The sequence below is a fragment of the Canis aureus genome, chromosome 10 (assembly GCF_053574225.1).
Source record: "Canis aureus isolate CA01 chromosome 10, VMU_Caureus_v.1.0, whole genome shotgun sequence".
Lineage (NCBI taxonomy): Eukaryota > Metazoa > Chordata > Mammalia > Carnivora > Canidae > Canis > Canis aureus.
Window position 1 is genome coordinate 68490140 of NC_135620.1, and position 22174 is coordinate 68512313.

The following is a 22174-nucleotide window of genomic DNA, read 5'->3' on the forward strand; positions in this document are numbered from 1 at the left end:
CCCTCGGGTATTATATAAGACTGATGAAACACTAAACTCTATCTCTGAAACTAATAATATACTATATGTTCATTGAATTTAAATAAAATAATAAATAAATAAATAAATAAGTAAATAAATAAATAAATAAATAAATAAATAAATAAATAAGAATGCCCCCCCGACCCAACCCTAGCTTTGAAATCTGCTACAGCGAAATTAAGGACTAGGAGACCAAAAGAAACAGTACTTTAGCTTGTCGGGGGCACCTAGGTAGCTTAGTTGGTTAAGCATCTGCCTTTGGCTCAGGACATGATCCCATAAGTCCTGGGATGGAGCTCCACTTCAGGCTCCCTGCTCAGTAGGGAGCTTACTTCTCCCTCTCCTTCTGCCCCTCCCCCTGCTTGTGCTCTTCCTTCGCTCTCTCGCTCTCAAATAAATAAAAATGTTTTTTAAATTTTTGAAAAATAAGAAAATAGACTTGGGGTAGAAATTCCCAATCCAAATTATAATAAATAAAAACCTATACCTTCCTAGATAGTTTTTTTTGGGGAGGGGTTGGTGGGAGGAGGGACAGAGGGAGAAGGAAAGAGAAAATCTTAAGCAGGCTCCAGGCCCAGTACAGAGCCTGACACAGGGCTCAATCTCACGACATGAGCTGAAATCAAAAGTCAGACACTTAACCGACTGAGCCACCCCTAATGGCCTAGTTTGTTTGTTTGTTTGTTTGTTTATTTATTTGCCTAGATAGTTTTTAAAGCACTACGAATATGATGCTTGTCAGAGGGAAGGGCGGTAGGCAAAATAAGAGAAAGGGATTAAGAGCTAAATCTCATTACAAAATAAATAAGACACGGGGATATAACACACAGTATAGAGAATACAGTCAATAGTATTTTAACAACTCTGCATGGTGACAGATGGTAACTGGACTTATCGTGTGCCCATTTCATAATGTATATAAATATCAAATTATCGTCATATACCTAAAACTAATACAATTTGTATGTCAATTATTCTTCAATGAAAAAGCTCTATCGAATATGTTAATCATACATCACCAAGCAACAACATTTATTAGCCACCTTTATACACCATGTACCATGGCAGGCTGGGAGAAGCAGCCACGGAAGGCACAGTTTCTGCTTTCCAGGAGTTCAAAGTCTCACAGTGGAGACGGTTTTATAAACACGTGGCGCTTAGAGTTATGATCAAGTTAAACACAGGGCGTCGTGGGAGCGCAGAGGAAGAACACCTGACCAAGGGCAGGGGCTGGTGAGACCATTGAATGCAGAGATACATGTATACAGGGCCCGGAGGTGGAGGGCCAGCAGAGACAGAACTGCAGCCATACCTGGCTGAAAGGTCAAGTCCCAGCCTGGGAGAGGCTCGCACCAAACTGGGAGGTGTGGGTACAGGTCGGATCAAACGTCCTGGAAATAAGTCATTTACAGATTCTCAGCTGACATGTATTGTAGAAATACAATTCAGACAGCTGGTTGGAGGACCGACTAAGAACAAGAGGACAGGTTGCCCAAAGTCTAGGTACCTGAGGTCTGAAGCAAGTGATGGCATTGAGAACGGAGCAGAGGTCGCCAGATGGGAGAGACACGTGGGGGGAGAGAGAACAGGATGTGGTGGCAGACAAAGAAGGGGGAAGAATCTGGGCTTTGGTGTTGGTGGCTCAGTCGTGACGTCATTTATCAAGGTTTTGGGGGAGAAGTTCAGAAGCAGCTCACTTCTAGGCCTGATTATGTTCGGCGTGCTTGTGGAATTATCCGGCAGGCAGCAGGAGACGGGTCCACGCAGGAGCCAACTGGAGGTGACATGGAGTCAGTCCCCAGCAGGAGAGGCACCGCTGCCCAGGGGGACCGCACAAAAGCCCCCAAGCTGAGCGGAGGGCTCGGGGCCCTGACCACTGGAAGCCCAGGCATCTAATACTGGATGGAAGAGAGACAACCCCCAGTAGCTTTCTCAAATGGTACCAAGTCTAGAATTTCTTCCAAAGTCAGCCAGATAGGGTCACATAAATTCTGGCCTCCATAGGCCTGTGGGGTTGCCAGGGACCCCCGGAGGTGGCCTAGAATGGCCCTGCTTGCAGTCCACATCTTACAAGAGGTGCTGGAGGTCTAGGCTGTTCCCGAGAGGTGTGGGTTCCCAAGAGGAAGCCCCTGGGTTCCTGCAGCGGTGAGGGGGACAGGGCGGTGAGGTTTGAAAAGCCCCTACCAGGTCCCCCAGGGGGACAGGCCCCTTCTAGTCGGAGAATTTCTGCCCCCAGCCCTCCGCGCTAACACTGAAATGCCTTCTCACTTGTGATGTTTTGCTGTTTGCAGTAAAGTAAGTGGTTTTTATCACACGCTTCCTGTTTTCAGCCCAGAGGGAGATTCACTGTTCACTGTGTGTGTGAGAACCCCTCCCTCCTCGGGCTCTTTTTAAATTTTTCCTTTCTTTGCTCTTCTCCGAGATTAATAATTCTAGTTCCTCTAATCTCTTGGCTAACCTTTTAAAACCACCCCACTTCCCATTGCCCTTGGTATAAGCAGAACAAAGTGCTCGCTCAGCGTGCAGAAGGCAGGCCCATGGGGGGGGTGGGCAGGAAGGCCACCCCGGCCTGTGGCTAGTGTCATACCTGCCGTCCTAAATGTGCCACTGCCATCCAGCCGATGCCATCAACATGTGACTTCCAGACTGCTTTCTGCTTTCGGACCTCCCCCCATCTTATATTTTAAACAGGGCACCTTTTTCTCTCTCATGTAAAAGCCTGAACTTCAGCAGGCTGGTTCTTAAACACATTTCAAGGTTAAATAACTTTAACTTCCAGCCATCTCTTTCCAAGGTTGTGTTCCTCATTCCCCAAAATGGTATCCTGGGCGGATGCGCTCTCCTTTCCATTAGCCTCATTACTGACTTAAGCCAGATCAGACCCAAGGCCAGAAATGGGTTGTGTCTGAGCTGGAGAGTGAAGCTCTTCAACCCTGGATATTCGAAGTGGGGGAAGATGCAGAAGGGAGACTCTCATTACCATTCCTCTACTAGAAGCAAATGACAAAGGAATATATAGGGGCTGCCAAGTGTGAAAACCCTGCAGAGTAAGGAGAAAAGCACTGAAGGAGAACGTGCCCTACAAAATATTATAATATAGTATGAAGTTAAAAAAATATACAGAATAAAGTTACAATAATTGAAACGGTAAGGTGCGAGCACAGGACAGGCAAAGCAATGGAAAAAGCTAGAGAGCCTAGAAAGAGACCCAAACAAACAAATGAGAAAATAGTGTATGACATGAACAGTCGTTCCAAATGTGGTGGGAAACTGGCTTATCATGTAGGGGGAAAAATTACCATGTAAATTTATACCGTACATCAAGATGAATTCCAAATGGGTCTAAATTTAAAGGTGAAAAGCAAAATTATGAGGAAGCATTAGAGGGGCACATGGCTAGCTCAGTCAGTAGAGTGTGTGACTCTTGATTTGGGGGACCTGAGTTCAAGCCCCACATTGGGCACAGAGCTAACATTAAAAAGAAGAAGAAGAAGCAGCAGCAGCATTAGAAAATATGAAAGAATAAGAATTGATCTAATTTCAGGGTGGGGAAGGCTTTTCTTAGCATGACCAGAGGCAGAAACTATAAAACAATCAATAGAATTGATTACATGAAAATTTAAAATGTCTAAATGTAAGAAGAATACCGGCAAGGAAACTAAACAGTAAATAGCCTGGGGGGGATTATAATAGGTACAGCCAAAGATTAATATCATTAGTGTAGGCAAACTATTAAAATCAATAAGAGAAAGGAGGTAATACAAATGAAAACATGTTAAAATCCCCTAAAACGTACCAAAATGAACAAAAGAGAACCCAAAGTAGAAAATTGTATCTGCACTAAAACTAACAGAAGTCCCAATTTTACTATCAACTTCGAGTTAAATGCAAGGAATTAACCCCCCACACAAAAATACACGTAAAGACACTGTGGTGTTTCTTTTCTAATCCCTGGCACCGCCCCAGATGGACCATGCCACACGCTGAAGGCGTGGCCAGTCGAAATTGACAGCAGTAGAAAAAAAATGGCAGCTGACCCCATAAAGGGGGGTCATCACTCCCCTGTCACCAAAGTTATGGACTCGGCCTTCCCAAGGAGAAGGAGCAATGTTCCTTTCATCTTTAAATCCCCTCTTCAGCACTTAGCACAGGTCTTTGTGCGTAGCCAGTCAATAAATATTTGCTGGGTTAAGTTATTACGTCATGCCCCTCCCACTCCCAACACACACAGAAACTCTGGCTCTCAGGCCTATGATGTAAAGAAACGGCCCCATTCATATTTTGGCAAACCAACCCTAATACAAGAAAATAACAGTATCCAGCCCATTTTCTCCTGTGGTGCATCATCTCGTCTCCTGGGGCCCAGGCCCAGATGTGGCTGCTTTCGGTGAGGGGAGCTGGGGTCCATCCATCCATCCAATCCCTGAGGGCCATTCACTTGGGGGTTTGGGGTTCGATTTGCTGCTCGAAAGCCGTTGGGAGACCGCTGAGGATCAGAGCACCAGGTGGCCCACGGAGGGCTGGAAGGGCGTGTGTGCCTCCCTGCTGGCCTGTGCAGGTGTCAAAAAACCTGCGACCCTGAAAGACTCTGAGAGAGTCCCCACGAAGAGGGAACAGCTGGGACGAGAAGGTCAGTCCCTGTCCCAACTCTACCGCAGCTTCTGCCCCTGGGAGCCGGGGACTCCCTGCGACCAGCCTAAGGAGACGGGTCTCGGGGGACACATGAGGGCACGATGTTTGGAGGGTGTGTGGGCCGCCAGCCCCGGAGCAGAAGCCTCCTGCAGAAGATCTCAACAGATGTGGGCCTGCACGGTCCTTCCCGGGGCGGGGGGGGGCCTCAGGGGGAGGCTGTGGCTCCCGGTTCTGGGGGGAATCGGAGGCACCCTGACTGGGCCCATCTCCACTCTCCACCAGGAGGCCCGTCTGATAATGCTCGGGACACACGTGTGTTTTCAACTGGTCTCCTGAGCATCCGAAAAAGTACATTCTCCTTCCCTTCTGGAGAATGGGGGCAGAGATGGGGAGGTGCCCCGCGGCAGCGGCCAGGGCTCGGCCTGGAAGGCAAACGTGGGGAAGGACTGGTTTCCTTGATATTTTTTCTTCCCTCTTCCCCTCCGGCATTCTTGGCTCTATCATAAATAATGATCACTGTGTCGTGTACACAAGCGGTTTAGCTTGACAGTTCTGCACACATTTGCTTTGTCTCTCTGCCCCCCCCCCCCCCACACACACACTTTCCCCTCCCTGGTCCTCTCCTGCTCCCTGTAGGAAGACAATTTTGCCAACCAGCTTCCTGCCTTGGCTAGGAAATGGCGTAGCCCACGTGTGAAAGCTCTTCTGACCCTGGATCTACACCAAGGATGAAAGTTTGCTCTTCCCTCGGCCCTCGAGGGCGTAGAAGTGGTGGCCCTCTTCGGAAGAAGTCAGAAGTCAGGCCCCTGGGCCCTACCTGAGGAAGCCTGTCAGCCCTGGGGTAGAAATTCTGGGAGAAGGATCTGGCCTCCCCCTCGCCTCTGAGCTGCTCGGCTCCCCATCTCACTGGAACACTTGCCTCTGTCCTTCAACATGCCTCGAACCTGCGCCCTCCTCTGAGGTCAGCGACATATTTAAAGCACTTGCCTTCATCCTGTTCCCATCAGTAAGTTTTAGTTTAATGTTAAGACATTCGGGAGGGAAATTCCATTCACATTTCTTCTGGGAAATCAGCTGCTGTGTTTTCCAGACCCAAATCCCTTGCCTCACATTTCTGGTAAAATTCAAAAGTTCATGATTTTACTGAAACAAAGCCATTTCTTAGGCAATCAGGCATGCCTCCTTCTTCTTTTTTTTTATTGGAGTTCGATTTGCCAACATATAGCAGATCCCCCAGTGCTCATCCTGCAAAGCGCCCCCGTCAGTGCCCATCACCCAGTCACCTCACCCCCCGCCCACCTCCCTTCCACCACCCCTTGTTCGTTTCCCAGAGTTAGGAGTCTCTCATGTGCTGTCACCCTCTCTGATATTTCCAACTCATTTTCTCTCCTTTGCCCTTTAATCCCTTTCACTATTTTTTATATTCCTCAAATGAATACCTCCTTCTATCAACACTCAAGGCTCTCTTTTTCTCCCTTTTTTTTTTTAATTTATTTATTTACGATAGTCACACTCAGAGAGAGAGAGAGAGAGAGAGAGAGAGGCAGAGACACAGGCAGAGAGAGAAGCAGGCTCCATGCCCCGGGAGCCCGACGTGGGATTCGATCCCGGGTCTCCAGGATCGCGCCCTGAGCCAAAGGCAGGCGCCAAACCGCTGCGCCACCCAGGGATCCCTTTTTCTCCCCTTTTAATGAAAGAGAGGGCTTGGGTAGTTTTGTTGATTGGTTGGTTGGTTTTTACCCTTTTGGAAGACCCGCTTGATCTTTCAACTTGAATTTTCACACTTTTTTAAAATTTCAAAATCTTTAAAGTAGGGTTGAGTTGGAACATAAGCAGCCATTGTCTCAAAGAGCTTAGCTAAGGGTCTCAATGGACTTAGACGGCTCAACAGTGCCCCCCGGTGACCACGAGCACACGGCTCTTGGGCTACTAGGCTACATTTAGCCTGCAAAACAAGGTAGAAATACGCGTCTCAAGAAGAAATTCCCCTCCCCAACTCAAGAAATACAATATACTAATTTGAATCAGCAATGCAGACCATCCAAGACACAGCAAGGACCAAAGGGCAGGAAACTAAACAGCTTTTCATCTGAATAAGTCGCACCAGAGGGAGGAACACCCAATCGAACATTACTTCTCTTTCCAGCCTGAAAGTTGAATTTTTTTCGTTTGAAAGCTTTCCTTAACTAACCAGACATCCCTTCAATACCAATACCACCCAGGGGCCATTCAGGGTTCGTTGTGCTACGTGCCAGCACTGTCTTTACATCTCTGCCTTTGAGGACCTCCTATTTTCACAGGGGTGAAAGAAAATAAACAAGTAAAAAAAAAAAAACAAACAAGTTCTGAAAACAAGTTCTGTGATGAAATTCCGGCAGGATAAGTGGATAGAGAGTGGTGGTTGGAGATGGAGGTTATTTGAAAGGACTGGCAGGGAGAGCTCCTCCAAGGTAATGACATCTGAGCAGAGACCTGGATGATTATTAAGAAGCCATGTGCACGATATTCCCCAGAAAAGGTAAAGGGTGGATGGAAAGGCATCGATGAGCAAGCAGGTTTGACCCCTCTGAGGAACAGCAAGGAGGGTACAGAGGACAGATGCTTAGCGAGAAAGGAGGAGAGTAGAGATGAAGTCAGTGAGGAAGGTGGGGGTGAGGAAACTGAATCCGATTCTAAGACCAATGCAGACTCACTGGACAGTTTTCAGCTGGGGATGACATGTTCTCCAATGTATTTTTTAAAAAATCACTCTGAGGGGACGCCTGGGTGGCTCAAGGGTTGAGTGTCTGCCTTCGGCTCAGGGCCTGATCCTGGGATCAGGGATCGAGTCTTGCATTGGGCTCCCCACAGGGAGCCTGTTTCTTCCTCTGCCTGTGTCTCTGCTTCTGTGTGTCTCTGATGAATAAATAAATAAATCTTTTTTAAAAATAATAAAATAAAAAATCACTCTGAGTCCTGAGTGATCTTTTTAAAGTTATGGTCTTCATCGTAATATAGAGGTGGGGATGCGGGGCAGGAGACCAACAGGCACTCGTGAAAGCAGAGAGACCAGTAAGAAAGCTACTGTAGAAGTCCAAGCAAGAGGTGGCTGGCTTGGATAAGGCTGCTTTGTGGTGAAGGGAGGGTGGGGAGTAGCTGAGTTCAGGATACATTTTAGAAAGCAGCCAATGGGGCTTATTGATGGATTAGGAGTCGGTGGGGAGGGGTAGACTCTTTCTGGCCTGGGCAACTAGTGAAGAGGAATGCCAATAACCAGGGCAGAGAAGCCTGGGTGGGAAATGGCTTTGGAGGTGAGAGAAGAGTTGAGAAATCAAAATCCTCTTGGACCTGACTATTGAATGGTCAAGAGATGATTAAGAGATGTTTAAAAGATGACCGCATATATGAGTGTGGAACTCAGGGGAGAGTCTGGGACCAGGATCCATCGTTGGGAATCCTCAGCAGACAGGCAATGTTTACAGCCATGAGACTGGTACAGGAGGAGGGGGTACATAACGAAAAAGGAACAGAAGCAGGCAGAGAGGGCATTACTAAAAGTGGATGGAGCCAGCAAAGAGGCCTGAGAAGGAGTAGCAAGGCAGGAGGCCCAAAAGCCAAGAGAAAAAGTGTCTGGTGAAGGAGGGGATGTCAGATGATGTGGGGGGAAAAAATCAGATACACTGAGGACAACTGCCTCCGGATTGGAACCAGTGAAAGGGGAAACAGGAAGTAAGCATGTGGAGCCTACACAACAGACGCTTTTTAAAAGAAGTTCTACTGTAAAAGGGATGCCATGGAAGTAGCTGGAGGGAATGTGGGATCAAAGGAAGTTTCTGGTTTCTTTGTTTTCATTTTAAAAAAGGAGACTAGGGGATCCCTGGGTGGCGCAGCAGTTTGGCGCCTGCCTTTGGCCCAGGGCGCGATCCTGGAGACCCGGGATCGAATCCCACATCGGGCTCCCGGTGCATGGAGCCTGCTTCTCCCTCTGCCTGTGTCTCTCTGCCTCTCTCTCTCTCTCTGTGACTATCATAAATAAATAAAAATTTTTTAAAAATTAAAAAAAATAATAAAAATAAAATAAAAATAAAAAAGGAGACTACAACATGCTCATGCAGTGTTGGGACCCTTTCTCCATTGGGGGGGCACGATGAATAGGGAGGAAAGGATGGGATCCAATGCCCCTGAGGGTGGTGGTCACCTTAGAAGTGGGGACAGGAGCGAAGACAGAAGACTGTGTGTGGGTAGCCTTGGGAGACGTGGGAGAGGCAAATCCCCCTCCCCCCATTACTTCTAATTGTTCAGTGAAGTAAGAAACAAGAAGCTAATACTCAGAGTATTAGCTCAGAGTGTGGGGGGAGGGTCAGGGCAGGGGGAATATCCCAGATGTGAGGAGAGACAGAAAATGAGTGGAGGGTGAATTCACTGGGGGACCGAAGCACGACTGCCAATCACTCTTCCCTGAGAATAACCGACTCTTGAGGCCCCTGTGACAAAATGGCAATGACACATGACTGACAAACAGTAATGTGGAAAAATTCCTTTCAGGTATGAAATATTTCAAAGATCCCAAAGGACTGTAACCAGCGCTCATGTACATGCTAGCCAGATTTAATTCGTGTTAATATTTTGTCTCAACTATCTTTTTTGGGGGGGCACCTGGGTGGCGGCTCAGTGGTTGAGCATCTGCCTTTGGCTCAGGTCATGATCCCAGGGTCCTGGGACTGAGTCCCACATTGGGCTTGCCACAGGAAGCCTGTTTCTCTCTCTACATATGTCTCTGCCTCTCTCTCTGTGTCTCTCATAAATAAAATATTTAAAAAAAAAGGCAAAAACAAAAAAACTATCTTTTTAGAAAGGAAAACATGCCAGTCATAACTACAGCACCTTTAGGGTCCTTCCCTGGTTCCATGACCTTCTTCTCTTGCTCTTAAAGTCCACTCTATAACCATAGGAAGCAATCCTGTTCCTCTTGATCCGGGCCTGTCTATGGCTCTATGGTGATTTGTTCATACAAATGCTGCCATTCAAGATTTACCTGAAATCTGGGTTGTCAGAAAGAGGACCACAGGACGTTCGGAAGACAAAGCCTGGATGTTGACACTGTAGTTGGTGCCCGGACATAGGTCCAAGCACATCTCAGGAGCCTGGCTGCTGGCAGTGATATTAAAGGTCATTTCCTGGGCAAATTCCTTCTGATACCATCTCTGGCCTTGAATGTGGAACTGAAACACAGGAAAGTTCACTAGGTGAATGGCTGGCTTGGAAGGAGCTTTCTCATGAGCAAACTTGCTCTCAACTCTCAAGTTCCTTCGAAAAGTGAAAAAAGAACAGTGAGCAAATATTAGAGTTGTAATACCATCCACACTGTCATTACGATCTATCAGTATAATAAAAATGTCTTTAAATCAAAATGTCCAAAAGGCTGAGGCCCCAGTACAAACAATTTTCTCCTTCTTGTTCTCACATGTACAATGAACAATGTCAAAGTCTCTTGGCAAAGCTGCAAGAACACAAGGCCACAGAACATTTTCCTAGAGAGAAGACGAAGAATCTGAACTAAGGCTTCTCCAAAGCAGGACCTGAATGAGGGCACTCCGAGCTGGCCTGGTAAAACCCCAGCAGGGCTTTTCTCCTCTGCTGCTCCTGTCTGACATTCCCGACACTTTCCTGTAACATCCCAGCACCTGGGCCAATAGACATACTTTTCTGCCCACTTAATTTTTTCTAGTACCAGCTCATCCCATGGTGAACCACAATAGCTACAAAAGTTCTCCTTGACTCTCTAGACAACATGTCCAGACCCTGGTCAGAGACACTGGTGTGAGGAGACACACACAGGCAAAAGCCATGGGTTCCTCCCATGGATACTGTGTGAGCATCAACTCTGCATAGGCCATGTGCACAAAGAAACTCTCACAGCTTACTCAGCCATCCCCAAGGTCTTTCTTCAAATATGTAGGACAAGTGTCCATTCTCTTGCTTTGTCTTGCAATTCTTGCTATCAATCTGCCATTGATAATAACAGCTATGTAAGTAGATGTTTAGGTTTGCTGATGTATTTTTAAACCTCCCACACTAGACAACATCTATACATAGAATAACTTAGTAACTTACTGAATACATCTCCTCTATATCAGCTGTCTTTGTACTTCTCCATCTCAAGCAGGTTTCATTAAATATTGAAATGTTACTGATGATCTGTTTTACTGCAGGGGGGAAAGAAAGAGAAATCAACTTACACTCTACATGAAAATACTACCATCTATAGAGCATGCAATTCTTGATTTTGGGATTGTGAGTCAGAGGCCCATGTTGGGTATTGGGATTACTTTAAAAATAAAATCTTTTTTAAGAAAAGGGTAGTGGAAAGGGAGGTGGGCAGGGGGATGGGATAACTGGGTGGTGGGCACTGAAGAGGGCACTTGATGGGATGAGCACTGGGTGTTATACTATATGTTGGCAAATTGAACTTCAATTAAAAAAAAGAAAAAATACTACCTTAAATAAAATTTATTTATTTGAAAGAGGGAGAGAGCACTTGTGTGGGGGGAGGGTGGGCAGAAGGAGAGGGAGAGAGAGAGTCTTTCAGGCAGACTCCACGCTGAGCACAGAGCCCAATAAGGGTCTAGGTCCCAGGCCCCTGAGATCATGACCTGAGCCAAAACCAAGAGTTGGATGCTTAACCAACTATACCACCCAGATGCTGCCCCAAAATACTATGTTTTAATTAAGTTATACATTAGGATGATTTCGGCAGTACTTTAATTTAGAAATTAGTGGTAGCAGCACTTTTATATTTATGTAAACTCAATCCTGATTAAATTAAAAGATGCTCAATCAGAGGATCCATCTTAAATCCAATCACTGCAAACTCCCCTTAGTTCATTAACCTAAAACTGCAGCTTGGCTTTGGGCCTCATTTATACAAATAAGTATCAGTTTCGAATTCTGAGCTGGGAGTAATACCTCAGCAGAGAATTGCGAAGTTCTCTTTGAAGAACTGAAAAAGATTTGCTTCTAAGAGTTTCACAGGAGGGGTGCCTGGGTAGGTCAGTCAGTTGAGCATCCGACTCTTGATTTCCACTCAGGTTATGATTTCAGGGTTGTGAGATCAAGCCCCACATCAGGCTCCACACTCGGTGGGGAGGCTGCTAGAGATTCTCTCCTTCTGCTCCTCCTCCCACTCAACTTTTCTCTCTCTCCAATAAGTAAGTAAATAAATAAATAAAATCTTTTTTAAAAAAGAGTTTCAAAAAAAAAACAAAAAAATAAATAAAAAAAATAAAAAAGAGTTTCATAGCAACATGGCAATGATTAATAAATGAAAAAGACAACTCCCAAAGCACATGAAAAAAGAAAGTCTCACAGGAGCCAAGCCTTTATTGTGTAAGCCCCTGGCCTGACAGGTTCCTGTGAATGAAGCCACTTTGGTAGACGTGACCTTTCTTTATGGATTGGGCAGCCTTGCCAGAGGAAACCTGTTCCACAGGTCGCAAGCTATAACTTCAAATGTTGTAAGACAGAGTAGATAAGAAAGTACAGGTGATTCAGAAGAATGCAACTCACTATTGGATATAGAAGGTTTTAGAGATAAGTAGCAGTGGTCCAAAGACCCTTATGTTTATAAAATTTTCAAAAAACAATAACCTCAATACTATTTAAGTAGTTCCAGGGGAGGGGTGGTGGAAAACAAATAAATAAATAGATAGATAAGCAGATAGATAAATAAAATAAACAGTTACAGACCATACGAAAAGGTAGAGAATTGCCCAATGTATTCAAGATGACTAGATAAACCACAATGCCCAAACTGTGCAAGGACAGAATGAGCAATTACTAAACACACTATGCCAAACTAATCATGGGTAGTAAAACAATGAGGCAATTTCTAATAAAGTTGAGAACAATACAAGGATGCATGGTCTCATAGGTATTATTTAGCATTAACTAGAAGATTCTAGACAACACGGAAAGAGACAAGAACAAAAGAACTATAAGTACCAGGAAGAAAGGGAACAAATGATGCCACTGTCAGTAAATCTAATGGAATCTACTGGAAAAAAAAATAGTTTGTAAACAACAGAAAAACAAATACAAATAATAGGACTTTGGCAAAGTATACCCAAATACAAGAACATAGAAAAATTAGTACTTGTTGATGTATCTGCAAGAACAAGTATGGTATGCTGAAAACAGACCCCCCAAAATGTCCATATCCATCTGTGACCATGTTACCTTATATGGCAGAAGGACTTTGTAGTGTGATGAAGGCAGGGAGATTATCCAGAATTATCTAGATGAGCCTAATGTAGAGATCACACTCCTTATAAGAGACAAAAAGATCAGAGTTAGAGAGTGATTTAAGGACAAAAGGGGCAATTAAGTCAAGGAGCTTCAGAAATGGAGGATGGGTCCCACAAGCCAAGAAATGTAGGTGAGATCTAGAAATTGGAAAGGACAACAAAATGGATTCCCTTCTCTAGCCTCCAGAATAAATACAGGCCTGCTGCCACCATACTTTTAACACAACAGAACTGATTCAGATTTCTGACCTCCAGAAATATAATGAATTCAGATTGTTTTAAGTCACTAAATTTGCAGTAATTTGTCATACTAGCAATAGGAAACTAAAACAACAAAAAAATTACAATAAAAAGGTGCAGCACCCAGCTGCCATGCATGGCCCAACTACTACAGAGCACCATGCACAGCTGCCTTCACATGTTCCACCTAACCACTGATGCATGCTGCACCCAGCCTCGTGCCCCCAGCTACCACAGCACTTCAGAAAATCCAGTATAGGGTAGCAATGCATAACAAATTTGCTACCACCACCACCACCACCCACTTTCAAGTTCCCTGGCAGGCATGCTTACCCTGCCTGGGTCCCTCTAACACTACAGAGAACAAACACAGCCCACAATAGGCAGAGAGTCAGTGTAGACAACTGCACTAAAAGGAAAAGTGATTCAGACACAACAGCAATCTACACACATAGCAACACACATAGGATACTCTCCTGTAGTGCCAGGTCTTGGTGAACAGGGGACACGGCACTGTAGGGTACTCCAAGACTTCTTCATAAAGTCACTACTTTCAAGAATAGATGACATAGCTGACTTTCTTAAAACAAAGATACAAACACAGAGAGGCAGACAAAATGAGGAGATAGAGAAATTTACCCCCAACAAAGGACAGGACAAGGCCACAGCCAGATATCTAAGCAAAACAGATATAAGTAACATGCCTGATAGAGAATTTAAAGCAATGATCATAAGGATACTCACTGGACCTGAGAAGAGTGGAAGACATGAGTGAGACGCTAAGATGGAGATAAAAAATAACATAGCAGAGATAAAGGGCTCAATAAACAAAATGAGAAACACACTTGAAATGAGTAGCAGAATGGAAGAAACACAAAGGAATGAATTAGTGACCTAGAAGACAGAGTAATGGGAAGTAATCAAACTGAACAAAAGATAGAAAAAAGAATTATGCAAAATGGGAACAGACTTAGGGAACTCAGTAACTCCATCATACATAATGACATTTGTGTTATAGAAGTCCCAAGAAAAGAAAAAAGAAAAGAGGACAGAGAATTTATTTGAAGAAATAATAACTGGGGGTGCCTGGGTGGCTCACTCAGTCAAGTGTCTGCCTTTGGCTCGGGTCATGATCCCAGGATCCTGGGACTGAGTCCTGCATTGAGCTCCCTGCTCAGCGGGGAGTCTGCTTCTCCCTCTGCCCCTTATGCTCTCTCTCTCTTGCTTACTCTCCCTCTCTCACATAAATAAATTTTAAAATCTTTTAAGAAAAAGAAAAGAGAAGAGAAGAGAAAAAATAAAAGAAAATAACTAATAACTGAAAAATTCCTTAAACTGAGGAAGGAAACAAATATCCAGATCCAGGAGGCACAGAGAACTCCAGTAGACATCAACAAAAGCAGACCCACACCAAGACATATTGTAATTAAATGACAAAATATAGTGATAAAGAAAAAAAATTTTAAAGCAGCAAGAAAAAAGAAGACAGTAATTTAGAAGGGAAAACTCATAAGGCTGCAGGAGATTTTTCAACAGAAATTTTAAAAGCCAGCAGAAAATGGCATGATATATTCAAAATTCTGAATGAGAAAAGTCTGCAGCAAAAAAAACACTCTATCCAGCAAGGCTATCATTCAAAACAGAAAGAGAGATAAAGAGGTTCCCAGACAAACAAAACTAAAGGAGTTTGTGAACACTAAGCCAGCCCTGCAAGAAATATTAAAGGGGATTCTCTGAGTAGAAAGGAGACCAAAAGTGATAGTATAAAGGTAGGAAACACAAAAGCAGTAAAAATTAATATTTCTATTAAAAAATCAGTCAAGGAACTCACAAAATAAAGAATATGATATATAATAACATATATCTAAAACACGGGGAGGAGAGAAGACTGGGCTCAAACTTAAGCAACCATCAAGTTAATATAGACTGTTATATGCAGAAGACATTATGTACAAACTGAATGGTAACCATATATCAAAAAGCCATAATAAACATGCAAAGAAGAGGAAGAAATCCAAATATATTACTAAAGAAAACCAGCAAACAGAGAGAGAGAGAAGAAAGTTATCAGAGAAAAACTTCAGAAACAACAAAAGTAATAAAATGGCAATAAATACATATCTATCAATAATTTCTTTGAATGTAAATGAACTACACACTCCAATCAAAAGATACAGAATGATTTAAAAAAAAATCCCATCTATATGCTGCCTACAATATATTCATTTCAGACCTAAAGACACCTGCAGATTGAAAGCAAAAGGATGGATAAACATCATGCAAATAGATGCCAAAAGAAAGCCAGAGTATATCAGACAAAATGGACTTTTAAAACAAAGATTATATCAGACAGACTTATATCAGACAAAATGGACTTTTAAAACAAAGATTATAATAAGAGACAAAGAAGGACACTATATAATAATAAAAGGGACAATCCAACAAGACAATTAAAAAATTATATTTATGAACCCAACATAAGAGCACCCAAATACATGAAACAGTTACTAACAGATATAAAAGGACTAGTCAATAATAATACAATAATAGTAAAGAACTTTAACATCCCACTTACATCAATGGACAGATCCTCTATCCAGAAAATCAACAAGAAAACAGTGGTTTTGATTGACACAATGGAACAGAAATATTTGACAGATATATTCAGAACATTCCATCCTAAAAACAACGGAATACACATTCTTTGCAAGTGCACAAGTAACATTCTCCAGAATAAATGACATATTAGGCCACATAACCTGCCTCAACAAATTTAAAAACATTGAAGTCATACCATGCATCTTTTCTGACCACAATGCAATGAAACTAGAAGCCAATCATAAGAAAAAATCTGGAAAGACCATAAATGCATGGAGGTTAAATAACATGCTGCTAAACAATAAATGGGCCAATGAAGAAATAAAAGAAAAATTAAAGAGTACATGGAAACAAGTAAAAATAAAAACACGAAGGTCCAAAACCTTTGGGATGCAGCCAAAGCAATTCTGAGAGTTTATAGCAATACAGACCTACTTCAAAAAGCAAGAAAAACCTCACATAAACAACGTAACCTTACATCTAAAAGAGCTAGAAAAAGAAAAATGAAACTTAAAACCAGCAGAAGGAATGAAGTAAAGATGAGAGCACATGGCGCCTGGGTGGCTCAGTTGGTGAAGTGTCTGACTCTTGCTTTTGGCTCAGATCATGATCTTAAGGTGTGAGTGAGACTGAACCCCTTGTTGGGTCCATGCTCAGCGTGGATCCTGCTTAAGATTCTCTCTCCTCCTCTTCCTCTGCCCCTCCTGCTGCTCATGCGTGCACTTTCTCTCTCTCTCTCTCTCACTCTCTTGCTCTATCTCTCTAAAAAATACTTTTTAAATTAAAGCAATAAAGATGAGAGCGGAGATAAATGATATAGAAATGAAAACAAAAACAATAGGACAGGGGATCCCTGGGTGGTTCAGCGGTTTAGCGCTTGCCTTCGGCCCAGGGTGTGATCCTGGAGACCCGGGATCGAGTACCACGTCAGGCTTCCTACATGGAGCCTGCTTCTCCCTCTGCCTGTGTCTCTGCCTCTCTCTCTGTCTCTCATGAATAAACAAATAAAATCTTAAAAAAAATAGGACAGATCAATGAAACCAGGAGCGGATTCTCTGAAAACAAAACAAAACTGATAAACCTCTAGCCAGATTTCTCAACATAAAAAAGAGAGAGATGACTTAAATAAAATCACAAATGAGAGGAGAAATATCAACCAACACTACAGAAACACAAACAGTTGGAAGAGAATATCATGAAAAACTATACACCAATAAACTGGACAACTTAAAAGAAATCATAAATTCCTAGAAATATGTAAACTACCACAACTTGAAGCAAGAATAAAAAGAAAATTTGAACAGACCAATAAGCACCCAAAAAATTGAATCAGTAATCAAAAAGCTCCCAACAACAACAACAACAAAAAAGCTCCCAACAAACAAAAGTCCTGGACCAGATGGCTTTATAGACAAATTCTACCAAACATTTATTTATTTATTTTTATTTCTACCAAACATTTAAAGACAAAGTAATACCTATTCTTTTCTAACTCTTCCAAAAAGTAAAAAAGGAAGGAAAAGTTCTAAATTCATTCTATGAGGCTAGCATTATCCTGATACCAAAACTGGATAAAGATACTACTAAAAAAAGAAAAATATAGGCCAATATCTCTGATGAACATGGATGCAAAAATCCTCAACCAAATACTAGCAAACTGAATCCAACAGTTCATTAAAAAAAAATAATTCATCACGATTAAGTGGGATTTATTCCCAGGGTACAAGCGTGGTTCAATAGTCACAAATCAATCAATGAGATACATCACATCAAAAAGAGAAAGGATAAGAATCATATCATTTCAACAGATGTAGGAAAAGCATATGACAAATACAACATCCATTCATGATAAAAATCCTCAACAATGGTCTAGAGGGAACATACCTCAACATAATAAAGGCCTTATATGAAAAACTCATAGCTAATATTACCCTTAACAGGGAAACATTGAGAGCCTATCTACTGAGGTTAGTTAGGAACAGGACAAGGATAATCTACTCTCAACACTTTTATTCAACAAAATGCTGGAAGTCCTAGCCACAGCAATCAGACTACAAAAAGAAATATTTTTAAGGCATCCAAACTGGTAGAAAAGAAGTAAAACTTTCACTATCTGCAGATGGCATAATACTATATATATATAGTATTAGTATATAGTATAGTATTATATATATATAATCCTAAAGACTCCACAAACTGCTAGAACTGATAAATTAATCAGTAAAGTTGCAGGATTCAAAATCAACATATGGAAATCAGTTTCATTTTTATACACCAATAATGAAGCGGCAGAAAGAGAAATTAAGAAAACAGTCCTATTTATAATTGCATCAAAAATAACCAGATACCTAGGAATAAATCTAGCCAAAGAAGTGAAAGACTTCTACTCTGAAAACTATAAAACACTGATGAAAAAAATGGAAGATGACACAAAGAAATGAAAAAACATTCCATGCTCATGAATTGGAAGAAAAATATTGTTAAAATGTCCACACCACCCAAAGCAAACTACAGATTTAATGTAACCCCTATCAAAATATCAACAGCAGTTTTCACAGAACTAGGACAAACAGTTCTAAAATTTGGTATGGAACCACAAAAGACTCTGAATAGCCAAAGCAGTCTTGAAAAAGAAAAGCAAAGCTGGAGACATCAAAATTCCAGACTTCAAGTTTTATTACAAAACTGTAGTAATCAAAACACTATGGTATTGGCCAAAAGTGGACACAGAGATCAATGTAACAGAATAGAAAACTCAGAATTAAACCCGCAATTATGTGGTCAATTAATCTTTGACAAAGGTGGAAAGAATATACAATGGGAAAAGGACAGTCTTTTCAATAAACTGTGTTGGAAAAACTGGACAGCAACATGTAAAAGAAAAAAAACTGGACCACTTTACTACACCACACACAAATATAAATTCAAAATGATGAAAGGGGGCACCAGATGCTCAGTGGTTGAGCATCTGCCTTTGGTTCAGGGCATGATCCCAGGCTTCTGGGATCGAGTCCCACATTGGGCTCCCCTCAGGGAGTCTGCTTCTCCCTCTGCCTATGTCTCTTCCTCTCTCTGTATCTCTCATGAATAAATGAATAAACTCTTAAAAATGGATAAAAGACTTAAATATGAGACATTAAACCATCAAAATCCTACAGGAGAACACAGGCAGCAACCTTTTTGACATTGGCTGTAGCAACTTTTTTTTCTAAATATCTTTCCAGAGACAAGAGAAACAAAAGCACAAAATAAACTACTGAGACAACATCAAAATAAAAAGCCTCTTCACAGAGAAGGAAACAATCAACAAAACTAAAAGGCAACCTTTGCAAATGACATATCCAGTAAAAGGTTAGTATCCAAAATATGTAAAGACCTTATAAAACTCAAATAATCCAACTAAAAAATGGGCATAAGACACGAACAGACATTTCTACAAAGAAGACATACAGATGGCCAACAGACACATAAAAAGATGTGCATCATCACTTATCATCAGGGAAATGCAAATCAAAACTACAATGAGATATCACATCACATCTGTCAGATTGACTAAAATCAACAACACAAGAAATAACAGGTGTTGGTGAGGATGTGAAGAAAAAGGAATGCACACTGGTGCAGCTACTATGGAAAACAATATGGAGGTTCCTCAAAAAGTCAAAAATGGACTACTCTATCATCCAGTTATCATACTACTGGGTATTTACCCAAAGAATACAAAAACACTAATTCAAAGGGATACATGCATCCCTATGTTTATTGCATTATTTATAATAGCCGAACTATGGAAGCAGCCTAAGTGTCCATCAACTGATGAATGGATAAAGATGATGTGGTGTGCATGTGCACACACACACACACACACACACACTGGAATACTACTTGGCCATAAAAAAGAATGAAATCTTGCCATTTGCCACGACTTGGATTGAGCTAGAGAGTATAATGCTAAGTGAAATAGGTCAGTCAGAGAAAGACAAATACCATATGATTTCACTCATATGTGGAATTTAAGAAACAGAACAAACGAGTAAAGGGGACAAAAAAAAGAGAGAAAGAGATAAATGAAGAAACGAACTCTTAACTATATAGAACAAACTGATGGTCATCAGAGGGGAGGTGGGTGGAGGATGGGTGAAATAAGTGATGGGGATCAAGGAGAGCACTTGTCGTGATGAGCACCGGGTATTGTATGGAAGTGTTGGATCACTATACTGTACATCTGAAATAATATTATATGGTATGCTGAATTAAAATCAAACTTTAAAAAAATGAAATAAAATAATTAAAAGATCCCTATCCACAAAAGAAGAAACCACAAACAAACTTCAAATGACTAGAATAGAAATAGATCTCTTAGAAAATAAATCTACCTAGAAATGTCTAAGACTTAAGAAGATTTTTTTCTTCCTGAAGGACAGAAAGGAAAACAATGGAGAAATACCACATCGCTGAATGGAAAGACTTAAGAGTAAACCTTCTTGGAATGTGTTAAGTTTGCACATTCATTCAACGACTATTTAGGAAGTTCTTACCATGTACAGGCATGCTTTAGGTGCTAAGGATACAGTGGGGGGAAACGTCCCTGCATCTCAGGGAATTCATTCCAGTGAAAATGGCAGAAAAGAAAGAAGTAAACAAATAAATAAAAAATATAATCATATGTGCCAGTAAAGACTAGAGAAAAGCATGGCAGGAGGAAAGAGAGCATGGCCAGGGAAGGCCCTCTGTGCAGATTGTTTGGGAGTAGAGTACTGAGGGTTGTGAGTGAGTCACCAGGAATGGAGGAAGAGGGGTCAGAAGGAGGCCCAAGGTCAACATCCCAGATGTAGGAATCAGCTTGGCATACCACAGAACAGAAAGCAATTATTGCTAAAATTCTTCTAAAAGATGAAAGAGAATAGCATTTAAAAAAAACTGAATTAAAAATATTGGAAGAAGCCATAAGCAAGTATCAGTACCTATTATAAAGGTACAACAGTGTTTCTTTTTTTAAGATTTTATTTATTTATTAGAGACAGAGAGAGAGAGAGGCAGAGACACAGGCAAAGGAAGAAGCAGGCTCCATGCAGGGAGCCCGACGTGGGACTCGATCCCGGGTCTCCAGGATCATGCCCTGGGCTGAAGGTGGCGCTAAACCACTGAGCCACTGGGGCTGCCCAACAGTGTTTCTCAAACCTTTTATCATTACAGTCCCACAAGACTTTTAAAACATTTCCCCCCAATCTCTCACCTTCTATAAAATCTTAATATCCTCAATATGCTATATGTTTCTTATGTACTGTATCCTTGTCTAAGGTTCATATATGAAAAAGAGTAGTATTTTCTTGCCCTCAAGAACCAATTTTTGCCCCTTTGTGAGTGATCCTGCCTCCCGGGGTGACACCAACCCCGCTGAGAATATGCTAGAGCAATTAAATAAAACTGTCTCACTGGTTAAATTCAGTTTGTTCTCGGTCAGGGAGCGACTCTCACCCTAGGTCTCCTTCCCTCCACTCAGGAGGCTTATGGTTTGGACCACAGACAGGTTGAACCCCTGATGTGTTCACAGGGGAGAAAAGGATCCCCGACAGAGCTAGTCCTGAATCCCTTCCTACCCTGCTCTCTGGCCCTTGGCTACGGAAAGTACATGCCCTGTCCCTCATACAAATATTCCTTCCCTGGCTCATTTTTAGTGGCCACTCTGCCTTCTCTGTCTTTCCTTTCCCAGCCCAGCAGGCCAATCAAATCTAGAATCCTGAAGGTGAAAAACCAGCCCTGCAAGAATATCTCAAAGAAGAGAAAAGCTGGCTCTTAGTTCATCAGCTTTTGTGAAACTTGGTTTCTGCTTCACTTGTGTGAGGGAGCACCTCGGAGCAAAGTCCATCATTACTTCCTCGGTGTTCCCATAATACCTTCAAATACTTCAATTACACGTTATGCACTGTATTATTATCGATCCTATCGCCCCACTGAACCGAGAGCTCCTTGAGGGGAGAGATTAAGTCTCCTTCATCTCTGAACTCCTGATGTCCCAGACAGTGGCAGGCCCAGCATTCCTGGTTGCTTAAGTGTAAACAATCAGCAGTACGGAGAAAGCTAAGCAACTGATATCATATTAAGCCAATGAAATACAGCCTCTGTATGAGGCATGGTTTCTGCCCCTAGTATGTATTTAACCTAGAAGAGGAGTTACACCTAATATCAATAAAACAAAAATACAAGGGCATATATAACATCATAAAGTAAATTTAAATAACAGCATTTCACAGATGCTAATTGTGCATCAGGTATTGTTCTGATTCCTCATAACCCGCTTAGTTTCACAATAAACCCATGATACAGGTATTGCTATTCCCATTTTAAAAGTTAAAGCAACTCAGGCACATAAGGGTTAAGTAATTTGCCCAAAGGCATGC

The 22174-nt window shown here is 42.1% G+C and overlaps 1 protein-coding gene and 1 long non-coding RNA gene across 7 annotated transcripts in view; one reads left to right on the plus strand and one right to left on the minus strand.

Moving 5' to 3' along the window:
- The window catches only part of SUSD1 (sushi domain containing 1), a 128538-nt gene that overhangs the window by 23619 nt on the left and 82745 nt on the right, over nt 1–22174 (minus strand). For all 4 annotated transcript variants that reach the window (XM_077912904.1, XM_077912903.1, XM_077912906.1 and 1 more), the window contains exons 11-12: nt 10747–10838; nt 9668–9854 (exon numbers count right to left, since the gene is read on the minus strand). In XM_077912904.1, coding sequence (XP_077769030.1) covers nt 9668–9854; nt 10747–10838 — 279 coding nt within the window. The remainder of the gene's footprint in view (nt 1–9667; nt 9855–10746; nt 10839–22174) is intronic.
- The window catches only part of LOC144322664 (uncharacterized), a 49598-nt gene continuing 31925 nt past the window's right edge, over nt 4502–22174 (plus strand). For all 3 annotated transcript variants that reach the window (XR_013388316.1, XR_013388317.1, XR_013388315.1), the window contains exons 1-2: nt 4502–4651; nt 5328–5659. This is a non-coding gene — a long non-coding RNA (uncharacterized LOC144322664). The remainder of the gene's footprint in view (nt 4652–5327; nt 5660–22174) is intronic.